Raw genomic sequence first — 13,285 nt, 5'->3', positions numbered from 1 at the left:
CGGGCGATTTTGAAAATTACTTCTCCGATAATGTGGTTTACTCCAAATTACTTCTCTACATTTAAATTTAAATAAACGTCGTCGAAAAGTGAATTTTAAATCAAACTCGCCACGTAGATTTAGTCGGAATAATGGCAGGTTTAATGAAAAATAATGAGATTACCTGGTTAAATTAATATGTGTCATAAGAAAATATGGGAAATACATATATCAGGATTAGGAAGTTAGTAATGTCAGACGTTTTGAAATCCGCTCGTTTGCTATCGGCTTTTTCAGTTATAATCCCCAACACAGGCCAAAGTGGACTTCGGTCCGAATTACTAGAGCCGAGTCTGAAGATAAAAAGATCCTTTTTCGATCCTTGCATCTGGATCTGGGATTGGCGGTGCCTTTCTGCGAATTACGTCATCACTTAAGCCAATCAGGATCCTCGATTAACAAACTTTTCTGGAAATGTGCTTTTTAAACCGCTAAGAATTTTTTTGGCCAATTAGCGCTTAATCCAAAAGATGCGTTTAATATTTAAGAAATATCGACTTGGCAGCATGGCGTATATAGTACATCATCCATGCTTATTCGTGACGTTATGGTCTGAACAAATTATTGCCAACGCAACGAAATAAATCGCTCGCAATTTTATATCCGATACTACGACAATTAATTAAACCACTTGGTAAAAAATCCATCCGTGATAAGCGCTTTACATCTCGAGTAATTAACGATTGAAATTCTATACCACCCGAAAGCGATCAATTCGTGGTTCTGTATGCCTCAACTTCCAAGCTTGGACTAATTAACACAGGGACTTTTCGGCTTCCCGAAAACGTAAACCACACTCGAGGGGCTAACCACTCTCTGAAAGTCTGTACACCGATTACATAAACATGAAAATGAGTACAGCCTTTGGTAGTGCTAAATCTGTAATCAGTTACGTAATCATTTTAGTGCAGTCAAAGCTACAGGCTTGTACACCGATTACGCCAAGTGATCAGCCCCACGACCACACTTACAATTGTTAGGGTCATCCCTCTACGTTACTCACTTTGCGCGTAGGAACAACAAACACAGCACCCCACACAAGGAGAACGCAACCCGTCAAAAGTCGTGCATTTGCTTGTGTACAGTTTTGATTGGTTAGACGCTTTAGCGCCTGCTGCCGTCGGAAGGGGACAATTCGGAAATTGTCTTCCCCCCACCCGTAAAACGTTCAGTGTAAAAGCTCGTCCAATGAAATTTGTACACAACACTGCGTTAGCATGTTTAAAGGTTAGCTGCGTTCTCCTTGTGTTTCTTGCTCCTAGCTGCCAAGTTCCGTATAAATTTAGCGCTAAGCCTTGGTAAAGAAATTAGCTAAGGTTCAAAACTTTGCCAATGAAAAATAAATTGAGCGACGGCGCGTAACCAACGTCCTAATAACAAAGTCCCTCAAATCCTGTGTTCGATATTCATGGTTGAAATGAATACGTTCATCTTAAACGCCATTTTGAAAATATTGGAGTTAGTATTGAACTTTAGGTTTATTAATGATTTCACATCTTCTGTAAAACTCAAAAATACCATTTCTTTGTATATAATAATAACAGTGTCAATTCAATGGGACTACATGTATGAAATTTACATTGTTTAGCCAAAACTATTCGCGACCGAAACGAGTCTATAGGTCGCGTAACGGCTCTAGTTTCTCCGAGGTAGTATAGTCATAAGAACGTTTTTTCTTGTATTTCTAATGGTAAAACAAATTTACCTAATTAAAATACCTTTTTAAATAGCCCTATCAGTTATTACCTTTACAATTTTTATGCTTGTACGACTTTAACTATTTTAAGCGAGAAATTAACTAATAATAACAAAACCTCAACTCAAATCGTAACTTTTAGAGTTTTAAAGTTTTGAACCCCAAAGTCGAGATCATTTGGACGGTTTTCTTTTCGCGTTCTTATTTCACTATCGAATATTTTACCACTTGAAGACGACACCGTATTCCTGTGGATATTTCTAGTGTTTAAATAAAAGACTGTGTATTACAATTTTCTAGCTCTGTTGATCTTTTTGTAGAAGCACCCGTGTTAAAAAGTGTAAATACAACTTTAAAATATATAATTATGGCCAAATCCATATGAGTATACAAAAGCATTTGTGGTAAACCAGGGTACACGAAAACCAACTTTTCTATTTAGACAATTCTAATAAGTGCGTTTTAATATTGCTCAAACACGGTTTTATTTTCGTCGTGTGTCCTGCGTTAGAAATAAATTACTAAACTGTGTTAAAAGTAAATAGGAACCGTAATCGTTTTCGTTATCCATTGAACCTTCAGTAACATAATAACAATTATGACAATTACCAGAAATTATCACCGAACTGATTTTCAAAGTTATTGCTCAATCAAGGTTAAGCTCAGCACAAAGCCCCCTAGTGCCTAATTACGCCTAAGGTGAAGTTTACTTCTACCAAACACTACGCAGAATGGTTGTGAGTCCAAGTCGGAGCTGTGTGAGATACTGAGATTGTCAGGTTCGAAAAAGGTTGGTAAGAAAATTAGCATTAATACAATAGGAAGTGTCATACTTAATGTGATAATGTTACTTATGGTCGAACTGAAAGCACGCTTAACCGAATTTCAAGAATTTTCTTTCGTTCACGGGCTCTCCCGAAACAGTCGTTAAAACTTCTAGAACGCTTTGCTTAACCTCTCTATTCAGTAGAATATTGCAATGAGCAGTCGGATAATGGGCATCTCGCAACAATTTTTTTTTATTATTGTGATGGGTGGGACAATACAGTTCGCTCGTCCACTTGATTAATCAGGTGCGAGATATGTGTTACGGCCACGCCAACGGGGGGATACTTGGGGATAGGGTTGGGACACCCGTGGCGGAAGTATGACAACCACCCGTTGGGGGATTAGTGGTCGTCCTCACACGGCCTTCCACAAACTCTGCTTCCCGGACGCCTGGGATTACAGGAGTGAGCCACTACTCCCGGCTCTCGTAACAATTTCTGCCGCTGTATGTCACTACTAATAACAATATTTAAACTACGCACGAGGTCAAAAAACGATTTACTTAACGGATACTTTAGAGTGGGCTAAGATTTCATTTCCATGCAGCTCAACCCTTTTTTTATTTTTATAAAACTCAAATTCCGCCATCTTCTGACCGAATTCGAAAGTATTAATAATGTTAACTTTTAAGAATAATTTTTTTATCATTTTCTAACTACTTTTATTTTAGTATTAAATATACTTTTAGAAAATAATTGTAACTAGAATGTTGAATCTAAAATGAGTACCTTTTATATTATTAATTATTCATTATTAAAATTACATTATATGTCAAAATAAAAACAAAATAATATTAATGAAATGTAATAAATATAAGTACAAAATAATATTATTACAAAATAAAACGTATTTATAAACTTATATATTTATAATAATGAATATAATAATATTGAAGAATTATGTTTCGTATTCCTTTGTAGAGATGGCGCTTTAGACCTAAAATCAAGATGGAGGCTGAAATGGGGCGGTGCGTCGGTATAACAGCGTAACCCAGGAGCTATATGTTACAGTCCCCGGTTCTTCCTTGTGTATATCTGTTCTTGACGGTGTGTGTAAGTTCATTTTGGCCAACTTGGACGTAGCGAAAAAGAAATTGGTATTAGCGAATTCTCTTTCCACAAAGATAAAATGGTTAAGGCGGGTTTTTCCCCGAGAACTCGAGAAGGTTTCCTTTCTTCTTCTCGAGGAAGAAAATTTATGGGCGAGAGCTCTCAACATTATGGTCTGCCACTTCGAAGCCGTCTAAATGATGATTCTATATTTTTGAGGAAACCTCGAGGGCGTATTTTATTTCCAAATAGTTCAATCACCTAAAGCTGTTTTGGCACACACCTGGGACGCATTTTCCAAAAGAGCTGGCTGCGAGCGAAGAAGACCAACTGAAAGATGAGTTCTTCTCTCTTCTTTCTTCTCGGCAACGCGTTGCTTTAAAACTTGGAGAACCATTTCGAATTTCCTTCTCGGGACATTACCGAGCCTCTCAGTCAATCTCAGACCCGAAGAAATCACTGGCATCACTAAAAACCTCAAGTCGTTGTTCGCGCGTGAGGAAATAGGAGCTTCAATAAAAGACCCTCTTTTTACTCCCCCCCCCCTCCCCGCAAAGTGACGCTGAATGAAATAATTCCGGTTGGTCGGTTACCAGGTACGTCTGTCTAGCCATAAAGGCCAATTACCATCCAGACGCGAGTCAACTTTATAAACGCAATTTTTCCCTAATTTTAATTTCTGAAAATGCAAAGCGATGACGCAAAAATTATCCTAACACGAGTTTTCCTCTTCAACGCTTAACATCGCTGCGTTTTGGCCATTGAGTTGAGAATAATATAGAGCCCCAGACCGGATTTTCTCCATAGGCAAATACCTTTACTATCTTATATGGAAAATAGTGGATTTTTTAATCATAAAAACTTGCCATTAAAATAACAGATTTGAGCTATTTTACTCAAATAATTTGACCCAGTTGCCAGGTTTTGGAGCTATAAATTGTAGCTTATTCTAAATATTCATTTTATTTTATTTTTATTATTTTTGAACGAATTAACGATATTGTCTGAAACCGTCTGTGTCGTCTGCTAGATTGTTTAAGATTGTTATTTCACTTCTTCGCTATCTACTTCTGTTCTGACAAATGATCTCAAATCTTAAACTTTTTCTATGTAAGTTACTCTATTTTATTTTTACTACTTTTCCTTAGTATATTTACCTTATTTAAAGCATTTAAATACAATAATTTATTAATAGCTACTTTTGGCCCATATTTGCGACTATTTCCCACTGGCAGTCGGCGTCTTGGATCACAAGTCGCTAGATGACTTGGGCCTAAGGTGCGCAGTGCTTTGCAATCGACTTTTGGCGGACAAAATGAAATATCTCTACAGGGTGTTTCAAAAGGGTTTTACAAAAAGTTTAAGGAGTTGTAGGGGGTGAGAAGTATGCCTGTTTTTTCTCCATTTTCCTACGATGAGTTAAAAGAGCGCCAGAGAGCTTCAAAGTGTGGCCTACTAGCCCCTGGAAGTAGGCTGCAACAAGCGCAAAACCAGGGAAATTCGAACATCAAGGTTTGGGTTCGTGTGATAGATAAACAGGACTTTGTAAACAAATCGAGGTAACCAGCGTAAAAAAGTAAATTTAAACAGTATTTAAAGTAAATTGTCCAAGTCGGTTCGCTTAGAATCGCTTTCAAAACGACAAGGTGGGGAAGTAAAATTGCTCGTATTTTCAAAAATAATGGGGATAAAATTGTAAACAATGTCAAATAATATTACTATATGTATATTAAACATAATTAACTAATTGTTTTGGGATACATTTTAGTATTTTCAAAATTCTAGTCATAATTTGAAATGGCGTTAAGCCTTGGCTATAAGCGAACCGGGGTGAAGCGATTTCGCACGTATGAACCAAGAATTATCGTCAGCGGTCAAAACTGGTATTCAAACCGACCTAAACTGGGTTTTAAGCTCTACACAGAAAAAACTACGTTTCGAATCTAAACGTTTTCCTAAACGCCAAAATGCAACGCTTTTTTAAACACATCTGAAACCTAAACATGTTTAAGCCAACACTGTTAAATAAATAAACATGTTTAGTAACTTAAGTGTATAGGTTATCAACGTGTTTAAAGTCAATATGTTGTAGTTTTAAACGTGTTAAGAACCCCTTACGTTGAGGCTAAAAACATGTTTAAAATCGTGGTGTTTACATTGTATAAATGCTTACCTTTTTAAATGGTGTTGAAGATTTAAATATGTTAAGTTTTATGTGTTTAGGTTACAAAATAAATTTAATTATTTTGTTTTATTTTAAGGTATTAGTCCTCTTTAGATGTATGCAGCTCAGGATGTTGCGGAACACTACTTTTAATGCGTTTACCATTTATAATTTCTCAGACACTAAGTTTGATTAAAAATATTTTAATTCAACAAAATAATATCACACTTTGATAACAAAATAGTCTTTTGAGAAGTTGCCATTAAATATAGTTTAAAAGTAACTCAGTCTGTGTACTCCTCTCAAACATTATCATGTGAGAGAAATTGAAAGCTCAAATTTCTATTATTTGATATTGTACTAATTTCACTCACATGATGTTAGAGAGGTGTAATGACAAAAGGACAAGGCTTAAGAATTTATTCTCAATTATAGGAGACTAAGAGACTTGGCTTTCATTACACATTTAACTTATGACGTTCGTGGGAATTGTTAATTAACCATCTTATAATTTGATTAAATAACAAAATTTATACTAAACATAAAGTAGAGCTTCGAGCCTTCGAAGTCCAGAAGGCCACACCAACAGTCTCTTCTGCCAAGCTCGGTTGAAGTAAAATGGCGCCTGTGACGAGACTTAGCTGGCGCGTAAATACGAAACGGTTCCGCCTAAACGTTTTGTTTAAAACCTAAGCAGTGTGTTTTGAAAAACGTTTACTTCCCGAAAACGTTTGCGAAATAAACACTTCCTAAGGCGCTGCAACGCGTAAGAAGTGTTTAAAATTTGGCATTTCTTTTAACACAAAGACGTTTAGGATTTGAACATCATTTTTTCCCGTTTAGGAAAAACACATGTATAGATGTGAGAAATGTGTTTAAAAGCTAAGCGTTGTTTTTTCTGTGTAGTGTGACTCCTTTGACCAGTTTCCAAGTGTATACATATTTTCATGGAACCGGATTACCGCGAGTGGAAATGAAAACGAACCAAGGGTGTATTAAAAGAACAACTAGTTTAATGAGAGGTGTATGATAACAAGAACGAATGCTAAAACTACGTGAAAAAGCGTGAGATGGTTGGAGGTGTTGGTCGCTCGTGACTTTCCCGTTTGCAGCGACTCGAAGGATGAGCTGGCGCAGTCCTCCGTGGACAGTACGTTGAAGGAGGCGCAGTGTTCGTGCAGCAGCGGGTCCGAGATGCGGTTCAAGTGCTTCTCGTGGAAGGAACCCGCTTCAGGCCCGCAGCGACGGATCACCTGCTCATTTTTACATTGAACGAATCTTCGGTACGTGCTGCAAAAAAAAAAATATGCTGTAAGCTAGGAGCAACAAACACAACGAGAACACAGCTAGCGTTATCCTTGTGTGGGGTGCTGTGTTTGTTGCTCCTAGCTGTAAGCTTACTCGTTACGCGTTGACCTACGCTGGCTGTCCTACAATTTTAGCATATTTCATTTGACTCCTTGAGATTCGCTCCGTCCCGACTAGAAAAGGAACGGGCGAACAACAATAGGACCTTCAATAAAACATCTTCAAGTAAATCGCCAAGAAGTAATATTTCCGAGAACCAGGACCTAAAAGTGACCATTTATTTAGTGCTTGTTGAAATAATGGAAACTTTTCACCTGTACGGTATGCAACAAGTGTTTCCTTTTAACCCGGTAGCTTTTCAGGTGAAAAGTTTCCATTATTTCAACAAGCACTATATAAACAGTCACTTTCAGCTGGTTCTCGGAAATATTACTTCTTGGCGATTTCCTTAGACATGTTTTATTGAAGGTCCTATTGCCCCGATCGGATGAAAAACTTGTTCCGAGAGCGATCTCTGTCCATTTATCTGTCGAAATTTGCAGATCGGAGCGATCTCCGAGTGCTCTAGAGCGATAAATAGAACACCCATTTTTTGATCGGAGCAAATGGAACGTGAACGGTTGATCGGGGCGATCTCGAGCGCTCGAGAGCAGTCAAATGGAAAACACTATTAGAATCCCCAAAATAGGGATTTGGCACAATGACGTCACCCAAACTTTTTCCTATAGATAAAACATTGTAAACGAGCATGACCGTTCACAAATGACGTAAGAGGGAGGAGAGGGTTTCAATATGTTACCACGGGGGATGGAAGGGGGTCGGTGGAATTTTACGACACATACCGTCATTCTATACCGGAACCTAAATTTGCATATTTTAAAGGGAGTAGAACCCTCCTTGTTTGGTAGCAATGGTAGGTGGGTGCGCCATAGCTTCTCTCTTTTCTCGCTCATGGCGCTAGTCTAGAACGAGAGTAGAAACACCCAATTCTTCTATTAGAGTAAGCGTGCCCGCCCTGAAGAGGTTTTCTCACTTGAAACCTTTATTGTTTCATATTTAGTGTGTAGTTTTTAAATGTACCCTTAATTAACATATAAACAACAATATCCGAGCGATAAATTAATTAATTTCATTATAGTTTGGATATGTTTTAAAATATAATTTCTTAATAATGAGGAACGTGGTTTTAGATTTTAGGCGTTGTAGTAGATATGAGAAATTAAAGCACTACGAAAGCAGGGATACTTTTAGTGGGATAATTCCTCAAAAACCCCTGTATTTCACATTTACACGTGGTATGAAAAATGAAGGGAGGGAATTACGTATTGCCCCAAATTCCCGAAAAGGTTATACTCTCTTTAAGAAACACTTGAAATTTAATATTTGTTTTCTTATTTACAATAATGTGGTTAGTTTTATAGAGGTTAAACAATAAATAAATTCGCTTAGTATGAAAATAAATTTCATAATATTAAAGTTTATGATGCTTTTGTAATTTGTGACGTAATTTAAGGCTGAGGTTTGTAATTTGTGAGGGTTGGGGAATTGTGACATCATATAGAGGTGGGGCTCTTACCAAATACAATCGAAAAAAATTGATTTTGTACGTTACGTAATTTGTGAAAAGCCCCAGGGTTAAGCTACATGTACGAAGTAAAGTGAGGTTACGAGTATTATTGAAAAGCTCGTATCGTGTTGAATGGCCACACCGTCGTTTGACTTTCACTAGTTTTCCGTAAATAGGGCTGGAAAAATGCCAGAATATGATTGATCGAATCTCAAGGAGGAACTATGTAATTTTCAGCCAGATTTTTCTACAATGTTGTCCTTTAAGAATAGCTTTACAAGATTCACTATTTCATTGAAATCGGTCAAACTGTTCAAGACATTGTGACTTATGCAGTGGCTAGTTAACTACCACTCGGTTCGCAGATACCTAGGCTTGGTTAAAGTAAGGCCCACTACAGAACCGTATAGATAAATTTCCCAGTCAGGGTTGCTAGTGGTGCTACTTTCAGAGTAGCTTAGCTTAGGTTGGGTTAGATAACCTAAAGGTAGGTTAGAGTGCTTCCAACGGCCAACTAAACAGGTTATCCAGGATTTAATTTTCAGATATCGAAAGGTAATCAGCTAGTCAGATCAGGTTCATCTTTAATATTACTCGCAGCGAGCAATCTGATTCATTATCCCAAGTAACCGATTTGAACTGATCTGCTATAATTCATCTGATCAGACTCAGTTGTCTGAATTCTCAATAGCAAACCAAAATAAAGAGTAACTAATATACATTCAGAGTGTCCTATATATGAGCAGTTCATTGCAATTTATAGTGAAATTCGTCACCAATTTTTGCATGGCGGTCTCTATTCAGCAGACATCTTTTACGCTCGGGTTTCCATTGAATTCCAACGTTAAGATAATTATATCAAAAGTCATGCAATAATTGGAGAAGAATTTCAGTATAAATTGCAATGGACTGCACATATGTAGGGCACTCTGAATGTATATTAGTTTTACTGATATCGGCAGATTTCCGAGTAAAGCCAATCTGATATCTGATCTATCGCAATTATTAACTCGCTTCAGATAACGCCACTGCTATCTGAGAATAGGTTGGAAGCGCTAGCAGAGTGTTGATCAAACTCATTCATTAGTCTTCGCGTACCCCGCGTTACTTCGAACTTCCACGATAGCAAATGGAGGCGAGTAATTGGGAAAGCTTGAATACCAGCACGTGCGTTTGAGGCCCTTTTCCGGATCTTCGACCATATCGACGTTTTCCGAGATGAAGGCGAGTGTTTGGCTGACTGACGAGCACGGGTCCGTCTCGCGGGACAGATTACTGTAACATTCGGCATGTCTCAGGAAATCTACATTGAAACGGCGTTAGAAAATCGGCGATTTAATTCATTGATTAATGAAAGCCGGTCCGTTTTACCGTCTTGCACTTGTCCGGCCGTGCACAGTTCCATGATAAGATGCCTGGCTCCTCCGAGTACGTGGTTGTAGACGTTCCTTTCCGTCACTCCGAAGCATCGCTTGATATGTCTGTCGGCGCATTTGAACGTTTCTTTGAACTTTCTACGAAATTAAAATAACGTAATCAACATAAATATGACGGTTCCTACTCCTTGAGGAATGAAGTTAGCTTTCGTCGAATCGAATATTGACTTTTTCCATGAATAGCCCTGAAAATTGTTTTTGATATCTTTACGATACCAGGAATTTATCGGTGTTAAAATGTTTCACCGCAAACAAATTATTATTTTTGAATAATTTTTAAAATTTTATCGGCAATAACCCAATTTGAACGAAAATATGTATTCCAACGTTAAGATAATTATATCAAAAGTCATGCAATAATTGGAGAAGAATTTCAGTATAAATTGCAATGGACTGCTCATATGTAGGGCACTCTGAATGTATATTAGTTTTACTGATATCGGCAGATTTCCGAGTAAAGCCAATCTGATATCTGATCTATCGCAATTATTAACTCGCTTCAGATAACGCCACTGCTATCTGAGAATAGGTTGGAAGCGCTAGCAGAGTGTTGATCAAACGCATTCATTAGTCTTCGCGTACCCCGCGTTACTTCGAACTTCCACGATAGCAAATTGAGGCGAGTAATTGGGAAAGCTTGAATACCAGCACGTGCGTTTGAGGCCCTTTTCCGGATCTTCGACCATATCGACAATGGGCAATAACCCATTTTGAACGAAAATATGTATTTTCTGTTGTGGTCGCGTGTCCGGTTGCATCGTAAAATAAATTTTACCAATTGAGATTCAGTAAGTACGCTGGGACTATAGTTTCGATGTCAATATGTACGATTTCACTATAGTTACGATGATAATATGTACGATTTCACTATAGTTACGATGACAATATGTACGATTTCACTATAGTTACGATGACAATATGTACGATTTCACTATAGTTACGATGTCAATATGTACGATTTCACTATAGTTACGATGTCAATATATACGATTTCATTATAGTTCCGATGTCAATATGTACGATTTCACTATAGTTCCGATGTCAATATGTACGATTTCACTATAGTTCCGATGTCAATATGTAAGATTTCACTATAGTTCCGATGTCAATATGTACGATTTCACTATAGTTCCGATGTCAATATGTACGATTTCACTATAGTCAGACATACCAGTAAGTGTCATTCTCCTAGAGCATGGGGTTGGGTTAACTGCCAATTATAAACGTACTTTGGTTCCTATATTTTATCTGTGAAGCCCGTTTTAAACGTAAATATAAGGGTTTTGTTGTAGTCGCGTATCCGGCCGCATCGTACATTTTTCAATTATCGTGTTTGTTCAGCATCAGTTTCAGAGTTGGCAGGTTACATTAAGTTAGAAACTTTTTAAAAATTAATAAAAAAAATAACAATTACTTTGTGACGAATATTTTCGTACCAATAAACTCCTGGCATCGTAAAGATAGCAAAACGAATTGAAATTATCTGCTTTTGGGGATGGTCAATACTAGTGTTCAAAAGCTGTTTTCAAAAACCACTTTGAAGTTATGAGGTGTAACAAACATCGTGACATATTTAGACATCAGTTAATAAGTTTTGAATCCTCAGATTTTGGAAGGACTCGCGAGTTGTCTAAATTATAGATTTAAATTATCAAACGAACGCGCATCTAAAATGTTTTGGTTTGGTGCTTAACATTTAACATTGAAAATTCGGAATTTCAAATGTCAGTCACAGTTTTTGAATACCTTCAAAACAGGGCGTACATTGGATTGATTGCACGCTTTGATTCATACGAGTAAACATTGGGCTCTCATGTTATCTAGACCAATTTTTCTTATACTAGCGCGAAATTAAATTTTTACCAACTCGAGTCAAGATGGGGTGCTAGTGTAACTTCTCGGTTTCGATACTCAAGAGTGACTCGCTGACGGAAACTTGGGGAACTCGAAACTCAAAAGGTGGATGATGGAACGACAAAAAAATAAAGCCCCAAGAGGGTGCTCCCCGAATATTACTCAGCTATTGAAACCTCTCGTCATAATCTCGATTTTGTCCATTAAACTACAATTTCCCAGCTCTTAAAACTTCCCATGATCACGGCACACTCCTTCAAAGTTATATCCACAATCTTTTAGATTGAGTTCCAAGAACGTACTCTCAAAATTAATTACCAATAAAAATAGACTAAAAAACGTTCATTTTTAGCAGTCATACAAACATTACAATTTGACTAATTAGTTAACAATTTTAACTAATATCTCAGTGACAAATTTACCTATTCTGACCAAACCAATTTCATTTAAGGTTATCGAGTATGCTCTACAACTTGTTCATCGACAGTTTTCGTCTACCACCTAGCGTCGCTTTTTCGATACTGGGGATGAAATTTTCGGAAACTTGGCCTTTAAGTCGGTCTGAATGCCAGTTTGGCCAATGAAGTTGAGATAAACTATAGCCATGAAACTGATTTTACTGGTGTGAACGTGGCTTTAGATTCGAACCTACTATAACCTACAATTATAGGTCTTATTAAGAAGGAATTCAAGCATTACCTAATTTTCCGCTAGAGGCGCTTAGAGCAAGACGTCAAATCTACCCATAGCTAAGAATGAGTTAACGGTAACTGAGAATACGAAGACAGCACCATTTTCATATCATGTTTTACAACAGAAAAGCCCCGCCTCTTATCTCCTGCTACACCACTCAGCTTGTAGTCGCACGCTGTGCCTCTCTCTCTCTGCTTGTAGGCGGCGTTTATCGGCCGTAATTCACGAAAGCGGAGTGCTAAAGTTGGGTTTGCGTATTCTCAGCTAACGCGAGTTTCTTCTCGCTGTCAGCTAGGAGCAACAAACACAGCACCCCACACAATGACATAAGGCACTAGTCACGGTATTTGACTACTAAAATAAATGCTATGACTACTTAAATTGGCTCCAAAGTTTGGTGGCAAAATGTGTGTAAAGTCAGTAAAGTGCGAAATTTACGGTTTACTCTGCCCGCCTCTACCAAGGCCGAGTGAGGGGTTGGGGGGAATGAAAAGCATGCTCAATTTTCTTTTTTTGCCACCGAACTTTGGAGCCCCTTTAAATTAATCGAAATCTGGGGGCTCACTAGTCAATTTGACTAGTGAAAAATTTACCTAAATATTCATAAATAATGGAAAATATGACGTATCATAAATTCATCATTCATCAATC

General features: G+C 37.6%; 1 protein-coding gene across 1 annotated transcript in view; it reads right to left on the bottom strand.

Moving 5' to 3' along the window:
* Positions 1-6,783: 6,783 nt before the first annotated feature.
* Positions 6,784-13,285, bottom strand: part of LOC149925403 (uncharacterized) — a 51,593-nt gene continuing 45,091 nt past the window's right edge. Inside the window, exons 3-5 of the mRNA XM_090161010.1 lie at positions 10,023-10,165; positions 9,750-9,954; positions 6,784-7,066 (exon numbers count right to left, since the gene is read on the bottom strand). Of these exons, the coding sequence (XP_090017136.1) occupies positions 6,784-7,066; positions 9,750-9,954; positions 10,023-10,165 (631 nt within the window). The remainder of the gene's footprint in view (positions 7,067-9,749; positions 9,955-10,022; positions 10,166-13,285) is intronic.

The sequence above is a fragment of the Leiobunum rupestre genome, chromosome 10, assembly GCF_980474605.1.
Source record: "Leiobunum rupestre chromosome 10, qqLeiRupe1.1.hap1, whole genome shotgun sequence".
In the NCBI taxonomy this organism is placed as follows: Eukaryota; Metazoa; Arthropoda; class Arachnida; order Opiliones; family Sclerosomatidae; genus Leiobunum; species Leiobunum rupestre.
This window is presented reverse-complemented; position numbering and strand designations above follow the sequence as displayed.